Source organism: Micropterus salmoides, unplaced genomic scaffold (assembly GCF_014851395.1).
Source record: "Micropterus salmoides isolate LMB-PRFRI ecotype aquatic unplaced genomic scaffold, ASM1485139v1 Ms_hic_scaffold_2367, whole genome shotgun sequence".
Lineage (NCBI taxonomy): Eukaryota > Metazoa > Chordata > Actinopteri > Centrarchiformes > Centrarchidae > Micropterus > Micropterus salmoides.
Window position 1 is genome coordinate 5,491 of NW_024041559.1, and position 26,870 is coordinate 32,360.

Genomic DNA, 26,870 nt, shown 5'->3' on the forward strand with positions numbered 1-26,870 from the left:
GATCCCCAGGAGGAGCGTGAGTACATGGCTGGGTAACAGGACGTACATTATGTATTACCTTGCTTAGCCTGTTGCCAAGGCAACATCTGAATATTGTTGGCTGGATGGTTAGACATGTTAGACAAAATCATTAAAGTAAGACCCAGGTTGTGTGAAACTATGATTTCCCTTTAATTTCCTGTAATTTTGAATGTTGTTTAAGGGTAAGGAGTTTCCAGCCGGGCTGTTAATGCAATTTGTACTTCTAGGCACAAGCGATCCCTTACAGCTGCCCCTCTGCATTATTCTACAGCTTCACAGTCTACTGTGGCATTGTGCACTGTGGTGTCACCTTGTGGCTGTCTTTTAAAGGATATACCAAAGAATGCTTTTGACAACTTGGTCTTATTTCCGCTGTTTTGTTTATTATTTCTGTCAAGAAAATTAACATTGTAATGACCAAGTTAATTGCTGAGATCTGGGAACACATTGCTGCTAAAGATCCGGATGTCTAATGGGTCAAGAAACACAAGCAGTCAGACTGGTTGTAAACAAACCCCTAGGTCAGTCAAACTTGTTTGGAAGAGAAAACAAAGGTGAACTGTAAAATGATTACCCAAACTGCCTGTTGTAATCATCCAGCACCAAGAGTTTGTTTTAGCTCTGTTCCAGACTTAGAGCCCTATGAACAGGCAGTGTGGTCTTTTTGGTCGACTATACTGCCGAGCCTTCAGTAGTAAATGCAAAGTCTACATCTTTGACAAAAGCCCATTGTTTTTACTGTGGGCCCTGCACTCAATCTAATTATGAGTGTGTGTGTGTGTGTGTGTGTGTGTGTGTGTGTGTGTTCAGACCGTGGAAAGGGCAGGCAGAGACAGGCCATTTTAGGAGAACACCCATCATCCTACAGTGAGAACGGCTATGGTAAGATTAACACACACACTTAGAATTACACTGGAAACTGAATCCCTGCCTTACACAAGGCTGATACTTTATCTACAGTCCCCATACCTTGAAGGTGAAACTAGACACTCGCTTACACACACACACACACACACACACACACACACACACACACACACACACACACACACACACACACACACACACACACACACACACACACAGTATAGGTGAAGATTGCCAGTCATGTGTGATGACCAGAGGTGCAGCAGTAGGTATACCTTCACCTGCATTTGGAAACGGATCCCTGTGAATTATTCTAACGGATCCGGTCGAATTACTCTATTCGACCGTGCTTTTTCAGCAGCAGCCCCTAAACTATGGAATGAGCTACCTCCACTGGTCAAAATGGCCCCCACCCTCAAAACTTTTAAATCCCGTTTAAAAACTCACTTTTATTCCCTGGCTTTTAACCCAGCATGAGAGCTGTCAGGTCTACTGTTGTTGCCCTGCGATTGTTTCTGAATCATTTCTTTGTGTGTTTGTTATGTTTTTATGTCTTCTATGTGGGTTTATATGTATTTTATGTTTTATTCTTTGTGCAGCACTTTGTAAACCTGTTTTTCAAAGTGTGCATGTAAATAAAATGGATTGGATTGGATAAATTAGGACACAGTTAACATGAAAAGGAAATACACATAAAATTGTGTATTGTATTTCACTTTACCTCTTTGTGTGATTTGTTTTTTAATCAGGTATTATAAATCTTCCATACAAAATAGTGAGCAACTGCATTATTCAACATTTAGTTAAAGGGGCCATGTGTAGTTTTCAGTGGGCTCTAGGGGTGAGGTTTCACATTGCTCAACTCAGCTCCTTCCCAAGCATGTGCTCATGTGCATGCTTCAACTAATGAGCAAGCTCGAGACGCCCAAGACAGCGTCACACAAAATACTACAGTGTTTCCCCGACCATTGGGAGGCCCGCCCCACCTGAAAGCTGCAGAAATCGCGGAAGGAATCGCAGAATTTGGCAATAAAAATGCAATTAACTGTAAAACACGTAATTTTATGGTATCTGAATTTCTTCACTTAGGACACAGCATGTGTGGCTGTTCCAAGAAGGAAAACAGGCAAATGGTTCATTTTTATGTGAGGGGCAACCGACACAAATAGGCAAAATGAAATTCACTATCAAGGTTTAATTAGTCTCACACCAGCATTAGTAAAAACTAAAAAGTACATGACGTGCTGATATTTACAGTATTGCAGGCATGTGCATTTAAACGCTAGCCCATGTCTACTATGATAAAAAGCTTTTTGAGTGAGTTAAAGGTGAGTCGAGCCCTGCAGCTGCCTACTCTTGGTGGGCAAAGGTGTCCATATAAGTGAACGTTGAGATCAGTTTGTGGACTGAAGGAAACGCGCATGCAGAACTAATCATATTACGGCCACAGTCAACATGTGTCAACAACACCTACATCTAACAATAACAGTAGACACAGGAGGTTCACTTTACTGAACTGAAATGAACTGAGAATCTCAGCTTCTCTTTTCTCTGCCTCCCCAGGTCAACCCTGCCCCCTGCTGCCTCTTCCGGGGAACAGCAGGTACAAGCTCGCCTCAGTGGACGTTCCAGACATGGTGTCCTACCCTCTGCCCCAGTCCTCCTCCTCCTACTCTGCCCATGCCCCCAGCTCTGTTGCCATGGTGAGCGGTCTCCATCCATCCAAGATGAACTGCACCCGCATCTTCAACCTCTTCTGCCTGTATGGCAACATTGAGAAGGTAGGAGTGTGTATTCTTAACATGTTTTGCTGTTTGAACAATATAATGATCCCTGCTTCATTTCGGGCGCATTCGCTTTACTTCTTTGAGTGTTACACGTCCTTTGCTTTCACCTTTTGGAATAAGAGGACAGTACAAAAACCTGTGCCATCCTTTTGCACAACAGTCTCCCATCAGGGTGCTGCAGGAGAAAGCGACATCAACCTTCATGACTCAGTCACTGCCAAGCTTAAGGACATTCAGGAAGTTCTTTACTTTAATGACAGTATTCACTTCCTTCAAATTGAATTAATAAAATCATATTTGCACAGGAGAATTCATCCAGGATTTCTACCTGCTAAAAGGAAGTTTTTCCTTGCCTGTGTCGCCAAGTGCTTGCTCATGGTGGGAACTGTTAATGTTACAAAGAGTATAGTCTCCATATGCTCTATATGAAAAGAGCAATGAGATAAGTTTTACATTATGGGAACACTGTTGCTAGGCAACTAACAACCAATGGACACTGTCATGTTTTTTTCCTTCTGAATATTAGTGTTTGGGAATGGGAAAAGTACCAACGGCAAAAGTAACCAGTAGGGATGGGGGTCGAGACCCAGTTCCAAAATTTCTCAAAACTAAAAATCAGTAAGGTTCGAGCTTATCGATACTGCTATCGAGACTTGCGGGTCCTATGATGTAACGTTATGTCTTGAGCGTCAAATCTGATTTAATTTGAAACGCAATGGATAAGAAAATCATCTGGCTGCAGTCTCTCTGTCGGCTCCTACACACACACACACACACACACACACACACCACACACACACACACACACACACACACACACAGTGGAGGTGGAATACGGTGAGGGTTAAGTTAACGTTAGCTCCAAACTACTGTAACGTTAGTTGATGACAGCTACGCTCGTTACTGTAAGTACGTGCAATAAAACCTTCGCAAGTAAAAAGACAATAGTTTATCAATACACCTGTCTGTAAGGTAACGTTAAACATGTAGAAATGGTTAATTTAATCATCTCTGTCCTCAGTATCTCATCCTGTATGTAAAGAATCAGATCGTTAAGCAGTCTCAATAAGGGTATCAATATCAATAAAAATTAATGATCCCCATCCCTAGTAACCAGCAAACACATGTATTATGCACATTTTCAGGTTCAAAATCCTATTTAGAGGTTGTACCAGAACAGGTTTGCATGGTTTAATTTTACTGCACATTGCTGCAGCCCTGTCCAGGGTGTACCCCGATGTCAGCTGGGATTGGCTCCAGCCCCCCGCGACCCTGTACGCAGGATAAGCGGTTGACGATGGATGGACATTGCTGCAGCTCCTCTTTTCAGCCTGTGTTGAAGGCTTCGTTTTAGCTATGGAGTGATACATCTTCTCTAAATGATCTTTGTTGGGAGTTGCACATTCGCAGTTCCTAGTTAAGGACTACCAGCCAATCAGAAGCAGAGAAGGGCGGGTTAGTGAGAAGCTGGTAAACAGGGCTTCCTTTCTGCTGTACATGTTGCCGACCATGTTGGCAACATAGGCTGGAGCAAGAGTTTCAGAGTGGTGAGTTATTAATCTGTAACAAAGTATCTTTCATCCATAAAGTTTTACCTGAGCTCTGTCTCTACATCACAGGAACAACTTTATGTCCACTGACTGCCTGGAGGGTAGCTAGTGTTTGGAAGGGAGAGGAGAGCTGTGTGCTGCAGCTCACTGTGTTTGAGACTCTAGTCGACACGGCCAACTAGTTCTATGAGGCGCATTTCATCCCTGTGACTTCACAGAGATGAACTCCCTTTGGGCTGGATTTTGGCCTTTTTCACTTTGCAAACCTATTATATGCACAAAAAAGGTATAAAAAAACAAAAAAGCGTAATACCTCCTCTTTAAAACATTTACATTAAAAAGTAAATACACCGTTTTTCCACAGCATGAGGGCTGTGGATTCTGTCTATAGCACTTACACTGGAAGTGCATTAGGAAGGGATCTTTTAATGGTCAATGTGAAGCAGTGATTACAGCAAGTGAAACCTGTTTCAGTTTTCAAGGCAACTGACTATTATTAACTGACTAAGACAGACTTGAAAATTGTGAACTTTAACTTTAAGAAATCATTACATGTGTTGATTAGTGTTATATCTAAAAAGGTGAGTACAGCACGTACGTTGCTTTTATAACATAGCTCTTGAATGTGTGTGTGTGTGTGTGTGTGTGTGTGTTGTAGGTAAAGTTTATGAAGAGTGTTCCTGGTACTGCGTTGGTTGAGATGGGAGATGAGTATGCTGTGGACAGAGCCATCACACACCTCAACAGCATCAAGGTGTTTGGCAAAAGACTCAATGTCTGGTGAGAAGTAGACCAATACACACACACACACACACACACACACACACACCTTATTTTATTATTTCTTAAGTATTATTTATTTCTTAAATATTATATCTTTAATGTGTGTTGCTGTAAAGACTATTCATGCAAATGTAAGTCAAATGTAAAATTATATAGTAAAAGGTGTCACATCTATCAGTTAGAAATAGAACCGCCGATCTTAGAACCGACACCGTAACCTAGTGAGAAGAAGAAAAAGCCACTTCATAAAAACTGTGAAATTCCTTTAAAATATGAAAAAAAGTCATTTCACAAGCGGAAATTGCGGGGGTGGGGGTGGGGTCGGGGATGGTCATGAAATAAACCCTCTGGATTATTTGTGTGCCCTTCAAAAACTATTGCTTAAGAAATTTTATGTTTATTGTCCCCCCCAACTGGTAGATAAAATTTACGCCCTTGGTCACGAGTTCCCAGAGACCAAGGTCTCCAATGTTTTATCCAACCAGCCCAAAAGCCAAAGATATTAAATTTATTATGTTATAAAACAGAGAAAAGCAGTGAATCCTCAAAATTGGGGAAGCTGGAGTCAAAGTTTGGCTTTTTTACTTGATAAATGACTTTAACAATAATTAGGACCATGTTGAAAACAAGTTTTCTCACTCACTTTAACATGTCAAGCATTCCATCCATAAATAAATAAAACTGTTGTTGATCAATTTGAGGTCAAACTATTTATTCAACAAACCATTTTAATATATGAACTATATAAATAGTCACAAAGAAATCATAGATGCACTCTGATAAACAGTATTTATTAATAATACTTGCATCAGAGTTTGTTTACAGTTTTTCTCACTCGCTTTGGTACATTTCTCAAATCATCCTTAACATTTGCAAACCAGTGAGTGCATTTCTCAAAACAGGTAGTACAAACGGCACAACACAGTGGATTACCTGCAAAAGCCCATAACTTGCTCAAAATCCTTAGTCAATCTCTCAAAAGCAAATCTTTATGTCATTGATCTTGTCAGTGCCATCAGAAAGACAAGTCCGTGTCTCTTGTTATGAACAAGCAAGTCAAAATTTTTAGCCATCTTGTCAATATAACGGTGTACTCTATAAGTATTTTCTGATGTACACGTTGGCTAGGATTTTGATGACAATGAAATGCACAAGGCTGCACCTTTTTTGTATGGCATATATAACTTTCACCAGTACAAAGTTATACACTGCAGGAGAGAGGACAGGAATCACAGCTATGCTTTTACTGTTCGTACTGTAATTTGTTGACAGAGCATGTCATTGTAATACAGAAAAGAAAGAGACAGGACTGTTGCATTGGATACACACACCCCTTTGGCTGACGTTCCAGTCTGTTGTATCACAGATTCTCTTCCAGATCACAACAGATATCTTCATCAATTCAGGACACATTTACAAAAAAATTCAAATAGACATGTATAGAATGTCTATCTGTATATACATTCATATATACACATACCGAAGCCCTAATCAAATACTTTTTTACTCTGCTTTGCTGTGATAATGGGATAATTTTCTCGTGATTTCGAGATAAACATAATGCTAATTATAGTGGGGTATGTGGTACCATTGGTTAGCTCACTTGGTAGAACACAGGATTTATAGTTTTAAGGTTGCGTGTTCGATCCTCACTGAAGACAAAATTTTTCTTTTTAATATTTTTCATAGTTCTTTTCAACAAAGTTCTTATTAAAAGACTGTCTGACATGCTCACATTGCTGTAAAGCCCATGCGTTCCGGCATTTGGTCCACATCCATCAACCTATGGACTTTTCATTTCCCCATCATTCCCAGGCAGAGGAAATTCCTTCTCATTCAGGGGAATCCATGTAACGTTACACATTTCCTGACGGCTTTCGGAACCTTTGAAATAGCCGTCGGGAAATGCGGATTCCCCTCAATCTCTTGATAACAATTTTGCTGAAGAGGATAATAAATAACACACAAAAGAAGAAAAAGAAAGTCAACAAGAATAGGAATCAAACTAATCAAACTGAGCCCTGTGCTCTACCAATTGAGCTTATAAGTGACACTGGTAATTGCTTTGAAATTATCCTAAAGAAACAGACCTGCCAGCCCCTGTATTCAGCTATGGTTTGTTATCTTATAATCACAAGAAAATTAATTATCCCTTTCTCAGGGTAAAAAACAACATTCGTTATTACTGCTCACTGTGTATTGTTACTGTTTACTGGTACAGTGGGTACGGAAAGTATTCAGACCCCTTTAAATTTTTCACTCTTTGTTTCATTGCAGCCATTTTCCAAAAATCAAAAAAGTTCATTTTATTTCTCAGTAATGTACACTCAGCACCCCATCTTGACAGAAAAAAACAGAAATGTAGAAATTTTTGCAAATTTATTAAAAAAGAAAAACTGAAATATCACATGGTCATAAGTATTCAGACCCTTTGCCGTGACACTCATATTTAACTCAGGTGCTGTCTATTTCTTCTGATCATCCTTGAGATGGTTCTACACCTTCATTTGAGTCCAGCTGTGTTTGATTATACTGATTGGACTTGATTAGGAAAGCCACACACCTGTCTATATAAGACCTTACAGTTCGCAGTGCATGTCAGAGCAAATGAGAATCATGAGGTCAAAGGAACTGCCTGAAGAGCTCAGAGACAGAATTGTGGCAAGGCACAGATCTGGCCAAGGTTACAAAAAAATTTCTGCTGCACTTAAGGTTCCTAAGAGCACAGTGGCCTCCATAATCCTCAAATGGAAGACGTTTGGGACGACCAGAACCCTTCCTAGAGCTGGCCGTCCGGCCAAACTGAGCTATCGGGGGAAAGAGCCTTGGTGAGAGAGGTAAAGAAGAACCCAAAGGTCACTGTGGCTGAGCTCCAGAGATGCAGTCGGGAGATGGGAGAAAGTTGTAAGTCAACCATCACTGCAGCAATCCACCAGTCGGGGCTTTATGGCAGAGTGGCCCGACGGAAGCCTCTCCTCAGTGCAAGACACATGAAAGCCCGCATGGAGTTTGCTAAAAAACACCTGAAGGACTCCAAGATGGTGATAAATAAGATCCTCTGGTCTGATGAGACCAAGATAGAACTTTTTGGCCTTAATTCTAAGCGGTATGTGTGGAGAAAACCAGGCACTGCTCATCACCTGTCCAATACAGTCTCAACAGTGAAGCATGGTGGTGGCAGCATCATGCTGTGGGGGTGTTTTTCAGCTGCAGGGACAGGACGACTGGTTGCAATCGAGGGAAAGATGAATGCGTACAAGTACAGGGATATCCTGGACGAAAACCTTTTCCAGAGTGCTCTGGACATCAGACTGGGCCGAAGGTTTACCTTCCAACAAGACAATGACCCTAAGCACACCGCTAAAATAACGAAGGAGTGGCTTCACAACTCCGTGGCTGTTCTTGAATGGCCCAGCCAGAGCCCTGACTTAAACCCAATTGAGCATCTCTGGAGAGACCTGAAAATGGCTGTCCACCAACGTTTACCATCCAACCTGACAGAACTGGAGAGGATCTGCAAGGAGGAATGGCAGAGGATACCCAAATCCAGATGTGAAAAACTTGTTGCATCTTTCCCAAAACGACTCATGGCTGTATTAGATCAAAAGGGTGCTTCTACTAAATACTGAGCAAAGGGTCTGAATACTTATGACCATGTGATATTTCAGTATTTCTTTTTTAATAAATTTGCAAAAATTTCTACATTTCTGTTTTTTTCAGTCAAGATGGGGTGCTGAGTGTACATTACTGAGAAATAAAATGAACTTTTTTGATTTTTGGAAAATGGCTGCAATGAAACAAAGAGTGAAAAATTTAAAGGGGTCTGAATACTTTCCGTACCCACTGTATTTATGGTATTGTGGGAGAATGGTCTGAGTGTTGTTGTTTTCTATTCTTACTTTGTTTATGGTACGTAAGAAACATTTCGTTTAGCTATATACTTGTAGGCAAACGATATGAAAAAAGTATTTCAACTTTTATTTTTGATTACGTGTTCAACAGTTTTGCATGTAATGACTAATGCAATGAAATTATGCCTAGTTGTTTTGGGGGGTAAGATTATTCAACAGAGACTGGTATAATTAATTGTGATCAGCACGACATCTTGTCACAAGACCTCTGACGTAATTGCTGATGTAATCTGCACTCTGCACATGCGTTGGCGTCTGTAGCCACCTGTCGGAAGCTCCGTCTTAAACCGAACTCTTATCCAGTTTTAATCCACTCCTTTTCGTTACATTTTTTATGTCCTTTTTATTTAACTTAAGTTTTACGTGGGTTAAGGATTTTAGCCATCCGACATGGATTTTAAGCTAGATGACCGTAAAAACGCGATCAACGCTACTGATCGCAACAAAGCTCCGGTGACTATGCTAGCCGAAATAACTCTGCCCCATGAGGACTGCACACTCCTTAAGAAAGCGAACAAGAAGATTGCTGACCTTATGTAAGACATCCGACGACTTTCAGAGGAACTCAAAGAGAAAGATTCCCTGCTGACTGGCTTTATGGATGTGGCTTCAGTACAAGCCAAACAGATTGTTTCTCTTAGCGCAACCGCCAACATCCAGGACACCGTGTTTTGGGACCCCTCTAGCCTTCCCAGGCTTTCATCCTGCTCGACTCCGAAGCATCAGTCAACCTGGCTGAAGTGGTGGTCCGTGGCTGGAAGAGAGGCTCGGATGGGGCTGCCTCTCCTCCGCACATCCGCCTCTCCAACCGCTATGCAGCCTTGTCTAACGACACTCCGGTCCATCCAGCGGATGCACCTGCGGCTTCGAGTCTCCCTGATATGGATCTCTTTCGGCGCACAGTGTCTGCCGACACTGTTGCATCTCCTCCACCGGCTACATCTCCTGCACTGGGCCGCCGGTCTGCTGCTGGGCCTGATCGGCGGCCGTCATCCCGGTCAAAAACCTCCGCTTCCTGACGTAGGATCCTGAAGGAGGCTTTGCTCTCTACCCTGCACCGTCGGGTAGCCCTTCTCTCAGGTCTGTTACTGCTACTCCAACACAACACTCGGCAGCTCACACACTCCATCCTCAGTCCGCACACAGTGTTGAAGCAGATTCTGCTCAGTCCTGCTCTGGATCCCCACAACCGGCATCTCCTCGTCCTCTTTTCTCCCCAACCACACTAACAATTGGTGACTCCATAACCAGAAACATCCGTTTCTTCAACGCTACCACTCACTGCTTCCCCGGTGCCACCACAGCTGACATTTTAAAAAAACTCCAGGACCTGATGCCATCGCTCCCGTCCTCCATCACAAGAGTGATAGTCCATGTCGGAACAAATGACACAGCTCTTCGGCAGTCTGAGCTGACAAAATCAGATTTTAACCGTCTTTTAACTTTTTAAAGCAGTGTGGAAAGTCCGTTTTTATCTCTGGTCCCATTCCCACAGTTGGTCGCGGTGCCGGCCGCTTCAGTAGACTCCTTGGCCTCCACGACTGGCTCCAGTCCGCCTGCAGGGCTCATCGTGTGTGTTATGTGGATAATTTTAATATTTTCTGGCAAAGAATGTCTCTTTTTAAGACAGACGGACTTCACCCAAACAAACGGGGCTCAGAAATGTTAGCTGCGCACATACAGCATGTGGTGCGGTCCACACATGACTTACGTGAATGACTAATCATTCATGCAGCACACCTGGACACACCACCGCTCACTGAACAGATCTCTGCTCACTGCCACAAACAACTGTCTCCACCTGCTGGCATGTAAAGCCGTCTGCTCCAGCGCTGTTCCACAGACTTCTATTCCTGTCATCATCACGCATAGACCAGTAAACCGAAATGTGCACATCCCACACAGAAATATTAGTAATCTCTTAAGGATTAGGACAACTGCACCAACTCCAGCACCCAGAACAAACTCATTTAAAATGGCTCTCTTCAATGTGAGATCACTTTCAAGTAAGACTTTTATCTTAAATGATTTTATCTTGTCTGCAAATCTAGATTTTATGTTTTTTAACTGAATCCTGGTTGCAAATGAATGACTATAGCCAGCTAGCTGAAATATGTCCGCCTCAATATGATTGTTTAGTCAACCGAGGGTCAGTGGTCGTGGTGGTGGGCTAGTGAGCGTGTATAGGAAAAATTTAAAATGTCATCAAGTACACTGTGATGAATTTAACTCCTTTGAAGTTCTCACTCTTAAAGTTGGAGGGCTGCAACCTATCATATTTTTTATAATTTATCGCCCCCCCAAAACCGCCAGTATCACAAATGAGAGTGTCTTCCAGCCCACTTGATGTAATACCTACAAAGTTTTTACTGAAAGTAATAGATTCTGTTGGGCCCCATTTGATCTCTGTTTTCAACAGCTCCCTATCTACTGGTTGTGTCCCTGATTATTTTAAAACGGCTTGCGTGAACCCACTTTTAAAGAAACCTGGTTTAGATCCCTCCCTCCCACATAATTTTAGACCAATTTCAAAACTGCCTTTTATTGCAAAGATTCTAGAAAGAATTGTGTCCAGCAGCTGCTCACTGTACTGGAAAATAACAAAATATTTGAAAAGTTTCAGTCTGCTTTTAGGAAGTACCACAGCACTGAGACTGCCCTGCTTAAAGTCACCAATGACCTTTTAATGTCTGCTGATGAAGGCATGTGCTCAGTCCTTGTACTCCTGGACCTTAGCGCTGCTTTTGACACCATTGATCACAACATCATGTTAGACAGACTGAGGCACTGGGTGGGGATCTCTGGTACGGCCCTAGGATGGTTTTCATCCTACCTGTCAAATAGGAAGTTTTGCGTGTCTGTAAACAACTATGTCTCCTCATTCTGTCCAGTTAAATATGGTGTGCCTCAGGGGTCGGTCTTAGGACCCATTTTGTTTTCCTTGTATCTGCTTCCCCTTGGACATATTATCCATAAACATGGCATTTCTTTTCATATTTATGCTGATGACACACAAATATACTTGCCTGTCAGATCCACAGACCCTGGAATGCTGAGTTCACTTAACAACTGCCTTTGTGAAGTTGGAAAATGGATGTCAAATAATTTCCTCCAGCTGAATTCAGACAAAACAGAAATCCTGGTCATTGGGTCCCAGCAGATGACAAATCAAATACTGCCATCTGCTGGTTCCCTAGTAAATCACATTAAGCCTGTGGCAAAGAACCTTGGTGTTTGGTTTGATAGTAATTTAAATTTCGAGCAGCACACCACAAAGCTTGTTCAATCATGTTTTTATCAACTTAGAAATATAGCTAAAATTCGATCTATGTTAACTTTTAAGGACACCGAGACCATTTTACACGCCTTCATCTCATCACGCCTGGATTATTGCAACAGCCTTTTCACCTGTTTACCCAAAAATCTATTGATCGACTCCAGACTGTCCAGAACTCAGCTGCCAGGCTTTTAACCAGAACAAAGAAATATGACCACATTACTCCTATTTTAGCTTCATTACACTGGCTCCCAGTATGTTTTAGAATTGACTTTAAAATTCTATTGATCACTTTTAAAGCTCTTCATGGCCTCTCGCCTTGTTATATTTCTGACCTTTTAGTCCCATACGCACCAGCACGTACCTTGAGATCCTTGGGCAGAGGTCTGTTGTCTGTTCCAGAGTCTCGACTGAAAACTAAAGGGGACAGAGCGTTTGCTGTCAGGGCCCCGAGGCTCTGGAACAGCCTGCCCGAGGAAATCAGGTCGGCTGAGTCAGTGAACTCTTTTAAGTCCCTTCTTAAAACATACTTTTATAGGAGAGCCTTTCCCGATCTTATTTGACTTTATTTTATCCATTTTATTGTATTTTACTAATTTTATATTAATTTTTCATGCTCTTATCTTGTTTTTTTTGTATTATTCTTTACACTTGTTAAAGCACTTTGTAACTTGTTTTTGAAAAGTGCTCTACAAATAAGGATTATTATTATTATTATTATTATAAGCAATTGATAATGCAGGAAACAGCAGACAATTGTACATAATCATTTGCATCAGTGTGTCAAGTCATTTGCAATTTGTTCAAAACAATGAGAAAGCCTTTTATGATGTGCACAAGTGACGAGATGATGTGGAGGCTGAACAATTAGTTTTGAGAATTTCAATTCTGATCTGAGAAATGCACCAAAGCGACTGAGAAAAACTGTAAACATTCCGAAGAGGAGCCTTTTATTTGAATGCTTTAGCAAATGAGGCCCCTCCTGTCCTCTGGTTGGCGCTCCTCAGTTCACAGTCTCAACATTGAATAATACTGATTAAATGTAAAATGATTTCATGACAGCATGCAAACCAGATTTGTGACATGTTGTCGATGTGTTCATGGTATTATTGCTGTTTTATGCAAAGCAGATTGGACATGCATGGATTTGTTGTGTTGTGTGCAGTGTGTCTAAGCAGCATGCAGTGATCCCCAGTCAGGTGTTTGAGTTAGAGGATGGCAGCAGCAGCTATAAGGACTTTGCCATGACCAGGAACAACCGCTTCAGCAGCGCTGGACAGGCCTCCAAAAATATCATCCAGCCTCCATCTGCAGTGCTTCACTACTATAACGTTCCTCCATGCATATCACAGGACCACTTACTGAGGGTAAGGTACTTCTGTCTGATAACTGTCCTGTTTTAAGTTTTAGTTTAAATACAGCAAAAGTACTTCTCTCGAAATAGCCTGTCCCTCTCCCTCTGTCTCTTTGGCAATAATAGTAGTAAACTTTAATCCTGAAAAACCTCATCAAGCCAAATGAGCACGGACTGTTTCATATGAAAATTAGCTTTAGAAACTGAAGCAGGGAGGAGCAGTGTCTAAATGTCTTGCTGGGTACAGATAAAGACCTGTCTCTTACATCTAAGGCTTGCCTAATGCAGCTTTACTGATACATTAGCTGCTGTGTGTTTTGACAGCTGTGCACGGAGCATGACGTGCCTGGTTTCGTCAAATTCAAGATGTTTGATGCCAAACGTAAGTAGAACTTCAGTAATCCTTTTACTTCTCTGTGTGAACTGGTTTATTTGAAAGTGATATAATTTATTAACTACATATTACTCCCTCGGCCTATTCCCTCTGTGTCTATCCTTCTCTATCCAATCCTCTCTTTTACTCACACATTCTGGATCACTCTCAGCCTCCTCTAAGACCATCTCTGGCTTGTTGGAGTTCGACAGTAAGACGGAGGCTGTGGAGGTTCTTACTGTTCTCAACCACTACCAGATCAGGATACCCAGTAAGTCTGTCTGAAGTACACAAGCATTCATCCAGGTATCCATGGAGGTCGGGGTGCTGAGGTGGCCGCAGCACCCCCTAAATCCAGGCATGAGAAAACCATCAGTTGGAATATTTGTTTCAACAGTGCAAAGTTATACATTGCAATAGATTGGACAGTATTCACAGTTACACTTTTACTGGATGTACTGTAATTTGTTGACAGAGCATGTCATTGTGATGCAGAAAAGAAAAAAGATGAGACAGTTTGACAGCACTGCAGAGCGACAGAAAAAATGACAAAATTAGAAATGTTAACATGGGAAACAGCCCTTAGGCTGATGTTCCTGTCGGTCGGGGATCAGATTCTCATCCACATCACAACAGACAACACAAGTCTAATATACATGTATAGAAAATATGCCTGACAGATTATGCCAATTCAAAACAAGTAGTTTTGAATAAATTAGCAGTAGTTGTAGTAGTAGTAGTAGATAAATGTAGGTGATGTTTTTCCCTTTTCTTTCTGGGATATAGGTTAACATTCTTAATCAGAAGTATAATAAACTATACTTGAATATGATCATCATTAAATAAAGCAGGGCAAGTCTGTATCATGAGAGTTTGACTAGCCTGTCACCGATGACTGATTCAGCCTTATGTATTCATCTGTACCTGCTGTTTCTGCAGTCATTCCAGTAATAGGGTGCAGCGTGACTAATGTCTCAGCCAGGCTCTAATACTAAGTATGTTTGTGTGTGTGTGGTTTCAGATGGGTCCAACCCATACACCCTGAAACTGTGTTTCTCCACCTCGTCTCATCTATAAAAAGCTGCAGAGCACAAGAAGAGGCTGCTGAACCTGATGATGGCTGACCTCTGACCTGGGAGAGGGAGAGGGACCACGAGAGGCGGACAAGTGGACGAGAGATAAACAGAAAGAAATGTGAGAGAAGAAAAGAATGCGAGAGAGATGGCTTTTAACGGAGAGAAGGAAGAAGAAAGAAACATGTTAAGGAGAGAGAAGACACTGTCGCTGTCTCCAAACATCAGAGGCACACCGGTCATCCCACCATCCAATCAACTCAACAAGCTGACAGACAAGTGACTGAAATACTCCAATAATGTGCTATTTTGTCATGTGAGACTTCTGGAGGACACTGCTCCAGTGTTTGTCCCAGAACTCTTGAACTTGTCTTTGATTGTGGACCTAGACTGACAGGCTGACTGACTGACTGACAGACAGACAGGCAGACAGACAGAGAGACAGAGAGACAGACAGACAGACAGACAGACTGACAGGCTGACAGACAGACAGACAGACTGACAGGCTCACTGACAGACAGACAGACTGACAGGCTCACTGACAGACAGACAGACTGACAGGCTGACTGACAGACAGACAGACTGACAGGCTCACTGACAGACAGACAGACTGACAGGCTCACTGACAGACAGACAGACAGACAGGCTGACTGACAGACAGACAGACAGACTGACTGGCTGACAGACTGACAGGCTGACTGACTGACAGACTGACAGGCTGACTGACTGACAGACGGACGACCAACTGACTTACGGGAAGGCAGGCAGACAGACGGACAGACTGACTTACGGAATGACAGACAGACTGACTGACGGACAGACTGACGGACAGACTGACGGACAGACAGACTGACGGACAGACTGACGGACGGACAGACTGACTGACGGAATGACAGACAGACTGACTTACGGACAGACTGACTGACTTACAGGAAGGCAGGCAGGCAGACTGACAGACTGACTGACTGACTGACAGACAGACGACCGACTGACTTACAGGAAGGCAGGCAGACTGACAGACAGACCAGGGACCCACTCTGAACTGTAATTCCATGTCAGTCAGACATCTCTAAAATCATATCATACTTACTGAAATGATATTTTGATGTTTAAAAAGTGGAAAAATACTGTGTTGTTTTGAATTGCCATTGAACATAGACTGTAAACGTGGATACCATTTTTAAACAAGTTCTCATTTAGGGTTCATTAGTGCTATGTGAAATGTAGAGGTGTCACTCTACTGTTCGGTCAAGAACTTTGGCTCAGATTGAGATGTCTCAACTACTGACCCTTTGTTAAGTTCGCTGTGGACATTCATGGGCCCTACATAAAGATGCTTAATAGTTTTGGTGACCCTCTGACCTGACTTTCTTCCCTACAGGCAGCATAAGACAGACTTTGATCTCTGACGTGGTATCTGGAAAGCTAACAGCAGGATTTCCATGACATGTTCCCAAAGAGACGAACGTTTTGATTTGAATGCTTCAGTGACATCTTCTCTAGCACCACCCTCAGGACAAATGTTAGACTTTCAGCCACACTGCTGCTGAGGCTCTGAGAATGACAACGTTATTATTGTGTTTTTGTCTTGTCATTCAAATTGTGAGGTGCAATAGAAGGTTTTAAGACTGAGGCTTCTAGTTTAGCGACAGAGGCACTACATGTTATTGGCAGCACAAAAGAGAGTGATGTGAGGTCACAGTTAATGCACTGAGATGGTGGAGCTAATTGAGAACAGTGAGCCTTCCAAGCACTAGCTATATAAACTACTCACACCATGAACATTTATCTCAGCTTTACATAATGCTTTTTCAGATATGTAAGTTAGTTTCATCAGCCTCTAAACAAAAAAGGACATATCTGAGTATTTCATCATTACATCTTCCTTTCATTGTCTGAAATAATTGAACGCTGGAGCACACACAGAAAAGTGCGGTGTATCTGAAAGGGTTTCCTGACTTTACTGTGACCTTAAAGGGTAACGTCTATATTTTTCATTCTGGACCCTGTTTTCCCATGTTTTGCCACTATGTCTATGTGACTAATTTGTGGTTAGAACTTTAATTTGCCCAGTGAATTCAGACTTTGTTGCCAAGTAGCTTTATACATACATGGAATTTTCTTTGTGGCTTTGTGCATTACAATAAACATAAAATATATAAATATAAAAATATGAAATTGACACTGTATAAAACGTTTTAACAGAATAGTACTAATGAATATGTGCAAGAACATGTGCAATATGGCAGATTGTGTCCAGAGTATTTATGTCAGATTTATGATGAACGTTAAAACATTGTTTTCAGGATATTTTTAACACACCAAAGCATGGCACATATGGCACTTCTGTTACTGCCTGCGAGTGAAAACACCAAGCTGCAGCGTTATCAGCTGACTGTGCCAGGTTACTGCCATCAGACAAGTGTCTCAATTTCAAAGAAGGGACATAAATGATTTGGTGGACTGGAATAGAATTACAACTGTGTAAAAAAACAAACTGTTCATATTCTCAATATATTCATTGTGAGGTACTGGGAGTTTCCTCCACACTGCCCTGCTCTTTGTGTTGTACATGCTAGATGTTGTTTTCACTAAATATAACAGGGTTTTAGTTCTTAGGGCCTCTGTCGGCTACTTTCCGTCTGTACGTCACTTCCTTTTGTCTCTGGTCCTTTTGCTGCATCACTTGCTGTTTGAATGGAAATGAATCATTTGCTGACAACAATTAGGTTAATGTCACATTAGAGCTGTTGTTATCTACTGTTTTGATACTGCTGGTGGACATGTGTTTGGCAGTACGGTGTCTTCAGCTTGTTTTCCTAACCCAGTATTGATCTTAATATGTGTTGAGCCAAAAAATATTAGAGAAGTAATGGGCTTGAGACCAGAGTTCTGCCTGCATGTTAACAGTCAGTGTTTGCTACATGCTTTGACTAGAGATGCTGGACCTAGTGCATCAACCTGTCAGTATTCAAGTCTGATACTTTAAGAGAAGTCCTCTTGGTATCAGTACTTCCTATGTGATGTATTTCCTCTGGAAACAGTTGGTGGGGGACACACTAACGGTTAATTAATGTGAGTAAACCAACAGCAAATATTTGACAGGATGAGCAGAAGAGCAGGATTGTTGAAAAACTGGTGATGACTTTATTTGTTGGCCTCAATACACCCACTAGTGCAGCATGAAGTCACAACTGAAAACTCACCGTTTTCTACCAAGTGGCAGTTTTTCACGCGCCCGTTTAATGGAATCTATAATAATTTTGGCCATCATTCCTGTCAGGAAACACGGTGACAGTTTGCTTACTTGATGTGCTCAGTACACAGAATGGTGCAACCTAACACAAGTCCAGTTTAACTTTTCAAAATGCACAACAGCTATATTACACACAGTGCACAACTACTGTAAGACCAGCGTGTCAAAGTAGAACCAGGAAGCAGCCGTCCAGTTTGGGCATTGATTTTAATGGCCGCCTTCCTTAACAATAGGCCAATCTTACCTTCAGACTCAGTATCAATTCTGTCTTTGTCATACCTTAATATCAGGCTCTTGTTTGTGCAGAAAATGTTCATGCTCATTTCATACCTTTTTTGCACTGCACATGGAGAACTACTGGAATTACATAATATTAAAGGATATTTTGCTTTGTCGTTTTAAACAGCATAGTCATTTTTTTTCTTGCAATATTTTATTTTTATAATAATACTAATAAGATTTCTTTGTGGATTATGCCTAAATTATGTGACTAAATAGGCTACCTAAAATCTGGAAGATGCATAGGCTCCATATGAAGGCAGAGAGTGCATGACTGGACACACTGGGCTTCTTAGAGGCCAGTTTTTTGGTGAGGCTTATACAGGACATGCAGATTTTCCTGCTCCCAGCCTTCCTTACAGTACGCTGGGATCCATCACACTTGTTAATCAAGGCATGCTTTTTGTACATAATATGTAAATAAGGAAAAGGTGTGAAAAGTTTCAACAGATGAATCCCACTTAGTCTGCTTTAAGATGATTGCTCATTTAGATGTTGTTTGTATGTCTCTTACAGCACTTGGATCTTACTGTATTTGTAAGGAGGTTTTATTTATTCTTTTTTAAGTTTTTAAGCCTTTAAGCGGATTTGATAAATGAGGGCTCTTGTTCCTGAGTTTTTAGGGGATTGAAAGTATGAGACAGATCTCATGATTTTTAGGCTGTATAGGTTTAATGTTGTTAATAGTCAGTAATCACCAATGAAACACTTAGAAAAACACAATTAAAATGTTCCATTCATTTAAGAATTTCTGTGATTGTAACTTACATGTACATGTTCAAATTGAATAAATCCAGGTTTGTAGCTGTAAGGTCAGCTACACACTGCTCAACTCAGCTGTCTGTCACTTGTCTTCATTTATAACTAAACAGGTTTTTTTTGACATAAAAACTACATCCTTAACTATATTTGACGTCACCAACAGAAAAAATAGTAACTTTAATGGAACAGAGGAACCTTTCATTCTTTAGGCAGTGTATATTTTAAGACGACTACACGGAAGTTTTCTTGCGAACTGCTGTTTAATTACAGACTTATAAGCTGATATAATCAATGAATAAGCTGATATATTTGAAAAAGCTTTAAATTATTTAAATAAATTTGCATTTAAATTATGCATTGATTGCCTCAAAGTAAAATACTGCTATTAAACGATTGGATTCATTGGGGTCATTAGGTGGAAGATGTCATGATTTTCCCACAAAAGTATTTATATAAAATGTAAGAAAACTAATCCAATAAAAAGAGATGTGTCTTATTTGTCCAGTGTAGTGATGATTTCTGGTATTGCTATGGAGTCACTGGGTTACATGGAAGCATCATTTCTTAAGTAGGCTATAATTTGTCTGCATGAAGGTTGTTTTTTTTTCATTCAAACAGTGATTCATTGGTGGTCCCCAAGTCAAACCTCAGCAGGGCCTCTGAGATGTGCTAACTATCCTCCTACTGCCAACGCTGGGTGAAACTAATATGCAAATTCAATTTATCATCTTAATATGTTTTTTAAAATGTATTTATTGAGTATAATTAAACACTGCTGAAGTCTACAATTATTCCATGACTCGCTCTAGACTCCATATTGAACAGCCAGCCTTCAAATGTTGAGCTTTCCCACCCCACCAGTATCTGCATGCACACCTGAACCCATTGTGGTGGATCAATACAAATTCTTACTGAACCTGTGGAAAACCTGAGCTAACAGGGCCTATCCTGGCTACAGTATGGTCAGCTATGCCATCAGCTACATGTGAAACTGCAAAATGAACTTATTGATCATGGATTTAATACTAATATACTTGCATATCTACACAGATTAAATGGTGATTAATTAAATTAAAATTAGATATTTCCTTGTAAATGTGCAGTTAATTCATAACCATTCATATGACTAACTCAATACTCATGTACTCATCAGAGAGTACTCATCAGGAGCCTGGTCCAGAGCCCTTTAAAGAGCTCTGGCCTGGTCCATATGATGTATTTTCCCAGTATTTCTTTCATTTGCATTTCTAAACCCCTGAAGTATGTTGCTGTGCTTTTCTGTCATATTCTAAAACGACTGGATGACGTTATAACTGTACAGGTTAGACATGAAGACAAAACAACTGGGATATTATATTAACGTTCAACAAAAACATCACATCCAAATAAATAATGTGTCTGAACGGTGTAGGAGAGTAGATACAAAGCCTTGAATGCGGGGAAAGGAAAACTTATCAGGCCTATCAGCTTTTCAGACAGTACGGTGAAAGAAGTTGGCCCCTGGGACAGGAAAGCTTGTGAAATGTAGGCTAAATATAATTTTAATAAAGATAAATGCAGAGTAGAGTATGGACGTACACATATAGCCATGCCATGCTGGCTCACGGCAAAACATTGTCGGTTAAAACGCTTCTGAGTGAAGAAATGCGTTCAGGACAGAAGTTCCTGTATATTTGGGAGAGGAAGGCGATCCCTGCCTGGAAGAGGAAACTCTGGACATAAATGTTAGCGAGATACCTCGGCGCGTTCTCTCCCGCTCAGCCCACGTGACAGCCTGCCGTTGCTTGATTGGCGGTTTTGAAATACATCGCGTGAGCTCATTGGTTTGTTTTGAACCGCTGCCTTGCTGCGGTGAATTCAAAAGAGTCTGTCAGCACAGCAGCATTCCAGCGGCAGTGCACACGGAGTACATAAGATACGAAGCGAGGCGCAGCCAGGTAATTATTGTTCCGTTTTAACCTTACAGGTTTAAATATGAATTAGACGATTTGTCAGGGTAAAGTTAGTTGAAAACGTGGGCCATTTGATCTGGACAGAAAGTGGGTCAACTGCCACTGGAATCAGTAGTTACAAGCCTCGCTGATTTAACACGAACAGTTAGCTAACGTTAAGCTAACGCTGGTGAACTTAACAGGTTACGTTACGCTTAGCATGGAGAAAACGACTTTAACGGCTGGGTGACTGTGTCTGTATCATTGCCATTTATTGACGATGCTGTCGTTGGCGAAACGAAAACACTAGTTAACAATAAACCGATGCTAAAAAGTGTAAAAGGTGACGAGTCGCCGAAAATCTGTAGCTTAACGTTACATACAGCATAACGTTAAGCCAACGTGACTTTAACGTTCATTTGCTTTGGTGCTAACGTTACCAATATGAACTTAGTACGTTACATCTGAGTCAAAAAATCTATCATACTCTGCTGTACATGGTTGAATTAAGAGTCCGTTAACGTTGTATGATGTACCTAACTTAACGTTAGACGCAGTGTCACTTTTTAGTCCACATCTTACAGTAAGTAACAGTAAAGTAGGTCCTTTTCTTAATGTCATTATCTAATATTAAGATGTGGCTGGAATGGAATCTAAGTTTGTAATGAAAAGGTTGACGTTAGCTGAAGTTATTGGAAACTAATGGTAGTTTTTGAAATGGCTCTCTTTCTCTTTCTTTCAGGCAACAATGGAGGACTACTTGAAAATAGAGAAAATAGGAGAAGGTTGGTTTTAATGTTTTCTCATCTTCATCTCAATTATGCAAACACATTGCTACCGATGTTATGCTACTGACATTTTGGAACGTTTTGGTTTTGTAAAGGAAAGTTACATCGTCAAGTTGTTCCCAGCATCATTGTAGGTCCTTGATCTCTGCTTAATACGATCAGAATTGTTTTGGTAACTTGTTGTTCTTGCAGGTACATATGGGGTAGTGTATAAGGGCAGGCACAAGGCCACCGGGCAGGTTGTGGCTATGAAGAAGATCCGTCTGGAGAGTGAAGAGGAGGGGGTTCCCAGCACTGCTGTCAGGGAGGTCTCTCTGCTACAGGAGCTGAAGCATCCCAACGTCGTACGGTACGCTCGCTGTGTGTGGGGTTGAGGGTGTGTTACACAGTGGCGTGTCTGCAAATTCTGTCAGGTTAAAGGGTTTTTAAAGTAAAATAACATTTTCTAGCTCATGAAATGCTTATTGTACGTGCAGACACTTGCAGAGATCAGTTCCATTACATCCCAGTGAAACGGCCTCCAAAATAGCTGCTGAAAAGTGTCTGCTATGCAGCTGTGTCTGAGTGGTATGCCACTGTCAGTTTTTGGTATGCTTTTAAATGATGTCACCGGGTGATTGTAGAATTCACAAGAAGACCTCACCATGCAGCACCATACTGCCATCTGGGAAAGTAGCCCTGCATATAGGGGTGTCTTTGTAAACCCTACAATGGTCAGATTTTGTTGACAGAGTCCACAAGGTACTGATGCATTGTATCTGCTCTGTTACTGAACACTGACAATAGTACGTTGTTTAAAAGAAACTCTTGCTAAAGGTGAGATGATAAAATATGATCCACAAAGTCCAGTTTGAGTAAAAGGCCAGTGGTTTATAATACTATGAGACAGGAGTTAGCAACTCTGGAAACGTGCCACAGCGACATTCATTTTTAGAATAGAATTGCAGGTGTTAAAATACCCCCCCCCCTCCCCGGTCAGAATGCCTACGCCTCCCTTCCTACACGCTCGCCTCTCATTGAAATTGAATTACTAGGCGTGTAAATCACTTCCTGTGTGAAAAGGCCTTAATGTCCAGTCTATGAGTCACAGCCTAGGAGATCTGTAAATGATATACTTAAATACAGTAGAATTTAACCAGTACTTGTTTGTGTGTATCCCAGGCTCCTGGATGTCCTGATGCAGGAGTCCCGTCTCTACCTCATCTTTGAGTTCCTGTCCATGGACCTGAAGAAGTACCTAGACTCGATCCCCTCTGGCCAGTACATGGACCCTATGCTGGTCAAGGTAAGTGTGTTTGTGATTTATAAACTCTGAGCTGTTAATCTTGGGAATCTCATGTGTGACAAAGGGCTGGGCAATATGGCCAAAAATGTTATCACAATAAGAAGATCAAAACAAAGATCAAATCATTATTTCTTTCAAGGCTGAGTGAAAGTTGAAGAAACCAGATGGTTAATTGTGGTTTTAAACTTCTTTATGGTCAGAACAAACACTTGATGCCAAACACTGGATCACTTAACAAATCTGAGTAAGAACATTCAAAACAATTATGCATATTTGTTGAAAAAAAAAATTTGATCATGAGTAAAATGGAGTCTTTTTTTTATTTTATTTTTTTTCCAGTCCCTTTTTCTCAACAAAACAAATATTGATTCAAGGTCATGATTCAAATGAATTAAATCAAACAAATTGTTATATTGTTATCAATATAATATTAAGGTGCTCTGCAACTAACAATTATTTGAGTAATGAGTATTCTGCATATTATTTCATCAAGTAATCTGATAAGAAATCTTTTGCTTGGTGCCCCCAGTACTGGAATCAGCTGTGTAACTCATATCACTGTCGGTGATGTCAGTTCACAGCTCTCAACGTCTGTCCGTGTTCATTCTCTCCCTCCCTCCCTTTTTGTAGAGCTACCTTTACCAGATCTTGGAGGGTATTTACTTCTGCCACTGTCGTCGAGTCCTTCACCGGGACCTGAAACCCCAGAACCTCCTGATTGACAACAAGGGGGTTATCAAACTAGCAGACTTTGGCCTGGCTCGGGCCTTTGGTGTTCCAGTCAGGGTCTACACCCATGAGGTGAGAATCCATTCACACACTGCTGGGATTCATGGGCTGAAGCTGCATTGACAGAGCGGTCGGGATATTTGAAGTCTCTAAAAGGACCACTGAGCTGAATGAGCCCTTGTCTGTGTTCCCAGGTTGTAACTCTTTGGTACCGGGCTCCAGAGGTCCTCCTGGGTTCGCCCCGATACTCAACCCCTGTCGACGTTTGGAGCACTGGGACCATCTTTGCTGAACTCGCCACCAAGAAGCCTCTGTTCCATGGAGACTCTGAGATAGACCAGCTCTTCAGGATCTTCAGGTAGGCGCACCAGAACATACCTTCATGCATTTATTAAAATCCTTATCAGTCAAGAGATCAGTAAACCAAAGCTACAGAAAACAACGTAAATATACCTTCAGCCAAACTGGAAGAATGTTTGCCAAAAGTCAGCCATTCATAGTGTTATCATCCTGTTTCCAACGTGGGTCACATTCTTGTTCATTTGAGTGATGTGATGCATTTAAAGCAACACACTTGAGGTATGTTTTATTGTTCCATATATGGTCTGGTTGGGTAAACGTGGCTTACAACATGAGCGAGACAAACCAGACATTCACTATGCAGCCAAGTCCGGCCTCTCTCCTGCAGCAGCAGTGGGGTTCTGGGTGTTCTCGAAGATTGCTCCAAATGAATCCCATGATTAAAACATTTGTAACACTTCATCATTTGTAGTTGTATTGTTGTGACGCTGATGTTGAGTTGGACGTAATGATTGAATAAAAAGAAGACGTGCAGAGGTGGAAAAAGACTGAAACCTGTCCATCCATCCACAAACCATCCACAGTGATGACCTGCAGGGAGTTTGGTCATTCTTCTCTGCCTTGGTGTGTAACTGTCATGTAGGGCTGAATGATTTTTAGGGAAAATTATTTATTTTTAAGTTCAGCTAAAGTTCAATATTTATTGCCAGTCTATTTTTGACAAAAGCCGTGTCAAGCAGCACAGAGCGGATGAACCGGGCAGGAAGTCAGACACAGAACAGCCTAGAGAATCTGGTTAATTTTCAAAATGAAACAACCCTGTGCAGTCTCCCGATCGTATATCAACAGAAAACCCACCAAAAACAATTGAACTACGTAGTCTACCTAATCATGATAGAAGCACAAATTAGCTCATCTTTCAAATTGCAATTTTGATTTGAAAGCAATTGATTGTTCAGCCCTGCTGGCATGATTCTATCAGCAAATACACTTTCTCTTCTCGTTCACTCACTCAGTTCTGTCATCACCACTCCTCTTTCACTCGCTAGAGTGTGCGCTCTGTCTGTCGCTGCATACCCCTCCCTGGAAGTTCCTGGGCTAACGTGAAGCACTGTCCCCCAAGTAGGGCCAGGTGTGAAGGGCCTGCAGACCTGGAACCGCCATAGAGAATTATTTTATGCAGCCGCCTTGCTCCCGCGAGGTTTTCATGTTAAGTGATGTGACATTTTGCAGCGCCGGCAAAGTCAGACAATTTCAAACCAGCATGCATCATGTTAAGTCAGCGCTGCATGAAGTGAAATGCACCTATTGTGAGGGTACTATCTGCAGTGAAAAAGTACCTGGTACCAAAAGCGAGTTGAGCCGAGCTGTACCATGCAGGGGGAAATGAGGCTTTAGTTCCTGGTTCTTCAGGTCGTAACTGTAGTTCAGTTCCTGAGGTTCCTGGTCCTCCTCCAGGGCTTTTCCACCGCAGGAACTGTCCTTCCCTGCAGTTCCCTCTTTGACTCCTTCCTTCTGTTTCTGCTCTTTCCAGGACTCTGGGAACTCCAAACAATGATGTGTGGCCTGATGTAGAGAGCCTACCTGACTACAAAAACACCTTCCCTAAATGGAAATCTGGCAACTTGTCATCAATGGTGAAAAACCTGGATAAGAATGGCCTGGACCTGTTGGCGGTAAGGACCAGGGCTAAACCATTTAACATCTTAATTCTGATACTGGTCCTCCAAGGGTTAATTTCTTTCAACTGTCCAGACATTAGTGGTAAACCTAATAGTACGCAGTAACTTTCAGAAGTACGCCTGACATTGAAAAGTGGCTGTGTTTGGTGATAACAGCTATAGACTATAACTCATGTTAGAAATGGTACACTGCTGGTTAGACTCTCATGGTTGCACCTTTTGCGTCAGGTCTCGTCGCCCCAGGCAAGTTCACATCTTATTGTCATTCCACTGACAATGTATGAAACTTGCCTCACCTTGTGTCTAAATATGGTTAGGTTTCATGTTTGTGAGGGTTTTCTTTTGTCTTGTTTCCTTCTGACATTGACATTCTGCCTATATTTAAAAACTGCAGTCGACGGGTGGGGGTAGCCTTCCAACATTTGGCCGCCAAACGGAAAATCTACCCGCATCTGGCGGGTGTTAATTTCCATCCCTGGTCACTTCACTAAGTTAGTGAGTCAGGGATAGAGGTCGGGACAATGGATGAGAATGTCATTGCTCATTAAGACTTGCATACAGTTACAAAGTCAAATATCTACAGCTCTGGGGCTTCAAATGCAGCACAAGGTGACCAACTAAGAAGACCTGAACCCTGCTTGTTACTATTAAATCTGTAGTAATTTTGTTTAGAGGTGCTGCACTAAATGTACATTTTTCTTCATTACATTACTTGGTGTTATCAGGTGGAAATGCTGCACGTTGCCATATTTCTAACATTCTCCCTGTCTCACTAACGTGCCCATCACATACAACTGAATGAAGCTCTTTCTGAAGCAGCAGCATGTTTGAAACTTCAGATGTCTGTGCTCATGTGGTTTTC

The 26,870-nt window shown here is 41.5% G+C and overlaps 2 protein-coding genes across 2 annotated transcripts; both read left to right on the forward strand.

Annotated features, from left to right (window-relative positions):
- The first annotated feature begins 556 nt into the window (after positions 1–556).
- Positions 557–15,106, forward strand: LOC119918712 (heterogeneous nuclear ribonucleoprotein L-like). The gene is made up of 7 exons (XM_038739445.1): positions 557–903; positions 2,452–2,669; positions 4,884–5,005; positions 13,362–13,563; positions 13,875–13,932; positions 14,096–14,194; positions 14,945–15,106. Exons 1-7 carry the CDS (start codon positions 786–788, stop codon positions 14,998–15,000), a joined length of 873 nt encoding a protein of 290 aa, XP_038595373.1. The 5' UTR covers positions 557–785; the 3' UTR covers positions 15,001–15,106.
- Positions 15,107–21,139: 6,033 nt separating this feature from the next.
- Positions 21,140–26,128, forward strand: LOC119918713 (cyclin-dependent kinase 1-like). Its single transcript, XM_038739447.1, has 7 exons — positions 21,140–21,230; positions 21,967–22,009; positions 22,205–22,361; positions 23,174–23,297; positions 23,928–24,098; positions 24,221–24,384; positions 25,861–26,128. Exons 2-7 carry the CDS (start codon positions 21,973–21,975, stop codon positions 26,111–26,113), a joined length of 906 nt encoding a protein of 301 aa, XP_038595375.1. The 5' UTR covers positions 21,140–21,230; positions 21,967–21,972; the 3' UTR covers positions 26,114–26,128.
- Positions 26,129–26,870: the final 742 nt, after the last annotated feature.

Bases quoted from the DNA above. Each gene is read 5' to 3' on its own strand.
- LOC119918712 (XM_038739445.1), top strand. From the start codon at position 786: ATGAGTGTGTGTGTGTGTGTGTGTGTGTGTGTGTGTGTGTGTTCAGAC. The intron at 5,006-13,361 runs GTGAGAAGTAGA...TGTTGTGTGCAG, and splicing joins GGCAAAAGACTCAATGTCTG to TGTGTCTAAGCAGCATGCAG. The intron at 14,195-14,944 runs GTAAGTCTGTCT...GTGTGGTTTCAG, and splicing joins CTACCAGATCAGGATACCCA to ATGGGTCCAACCCATACACC.
- LOC119918713 (XM_038739447.1), top strand. From the start codon at position 21,973: ATGGAGGACTACTTGAAAATAGAGAAAATAGGAGAAG. The intron at 22,010-22,204 runs GTTGGTTTTAAT...TTGTTCTTGCAG, and splicing joins AATAGAGAAAATAGGAGAAG to GTACATATGGGGTAGTGTAT. The intron at 24,385-25,860 runs GTAGGCGCACCA...TGCTCTTTCCAG, and splicing joins CAGCTCTTCAGGATCTTCAG to GACTCTGGGAACTCCAAACA.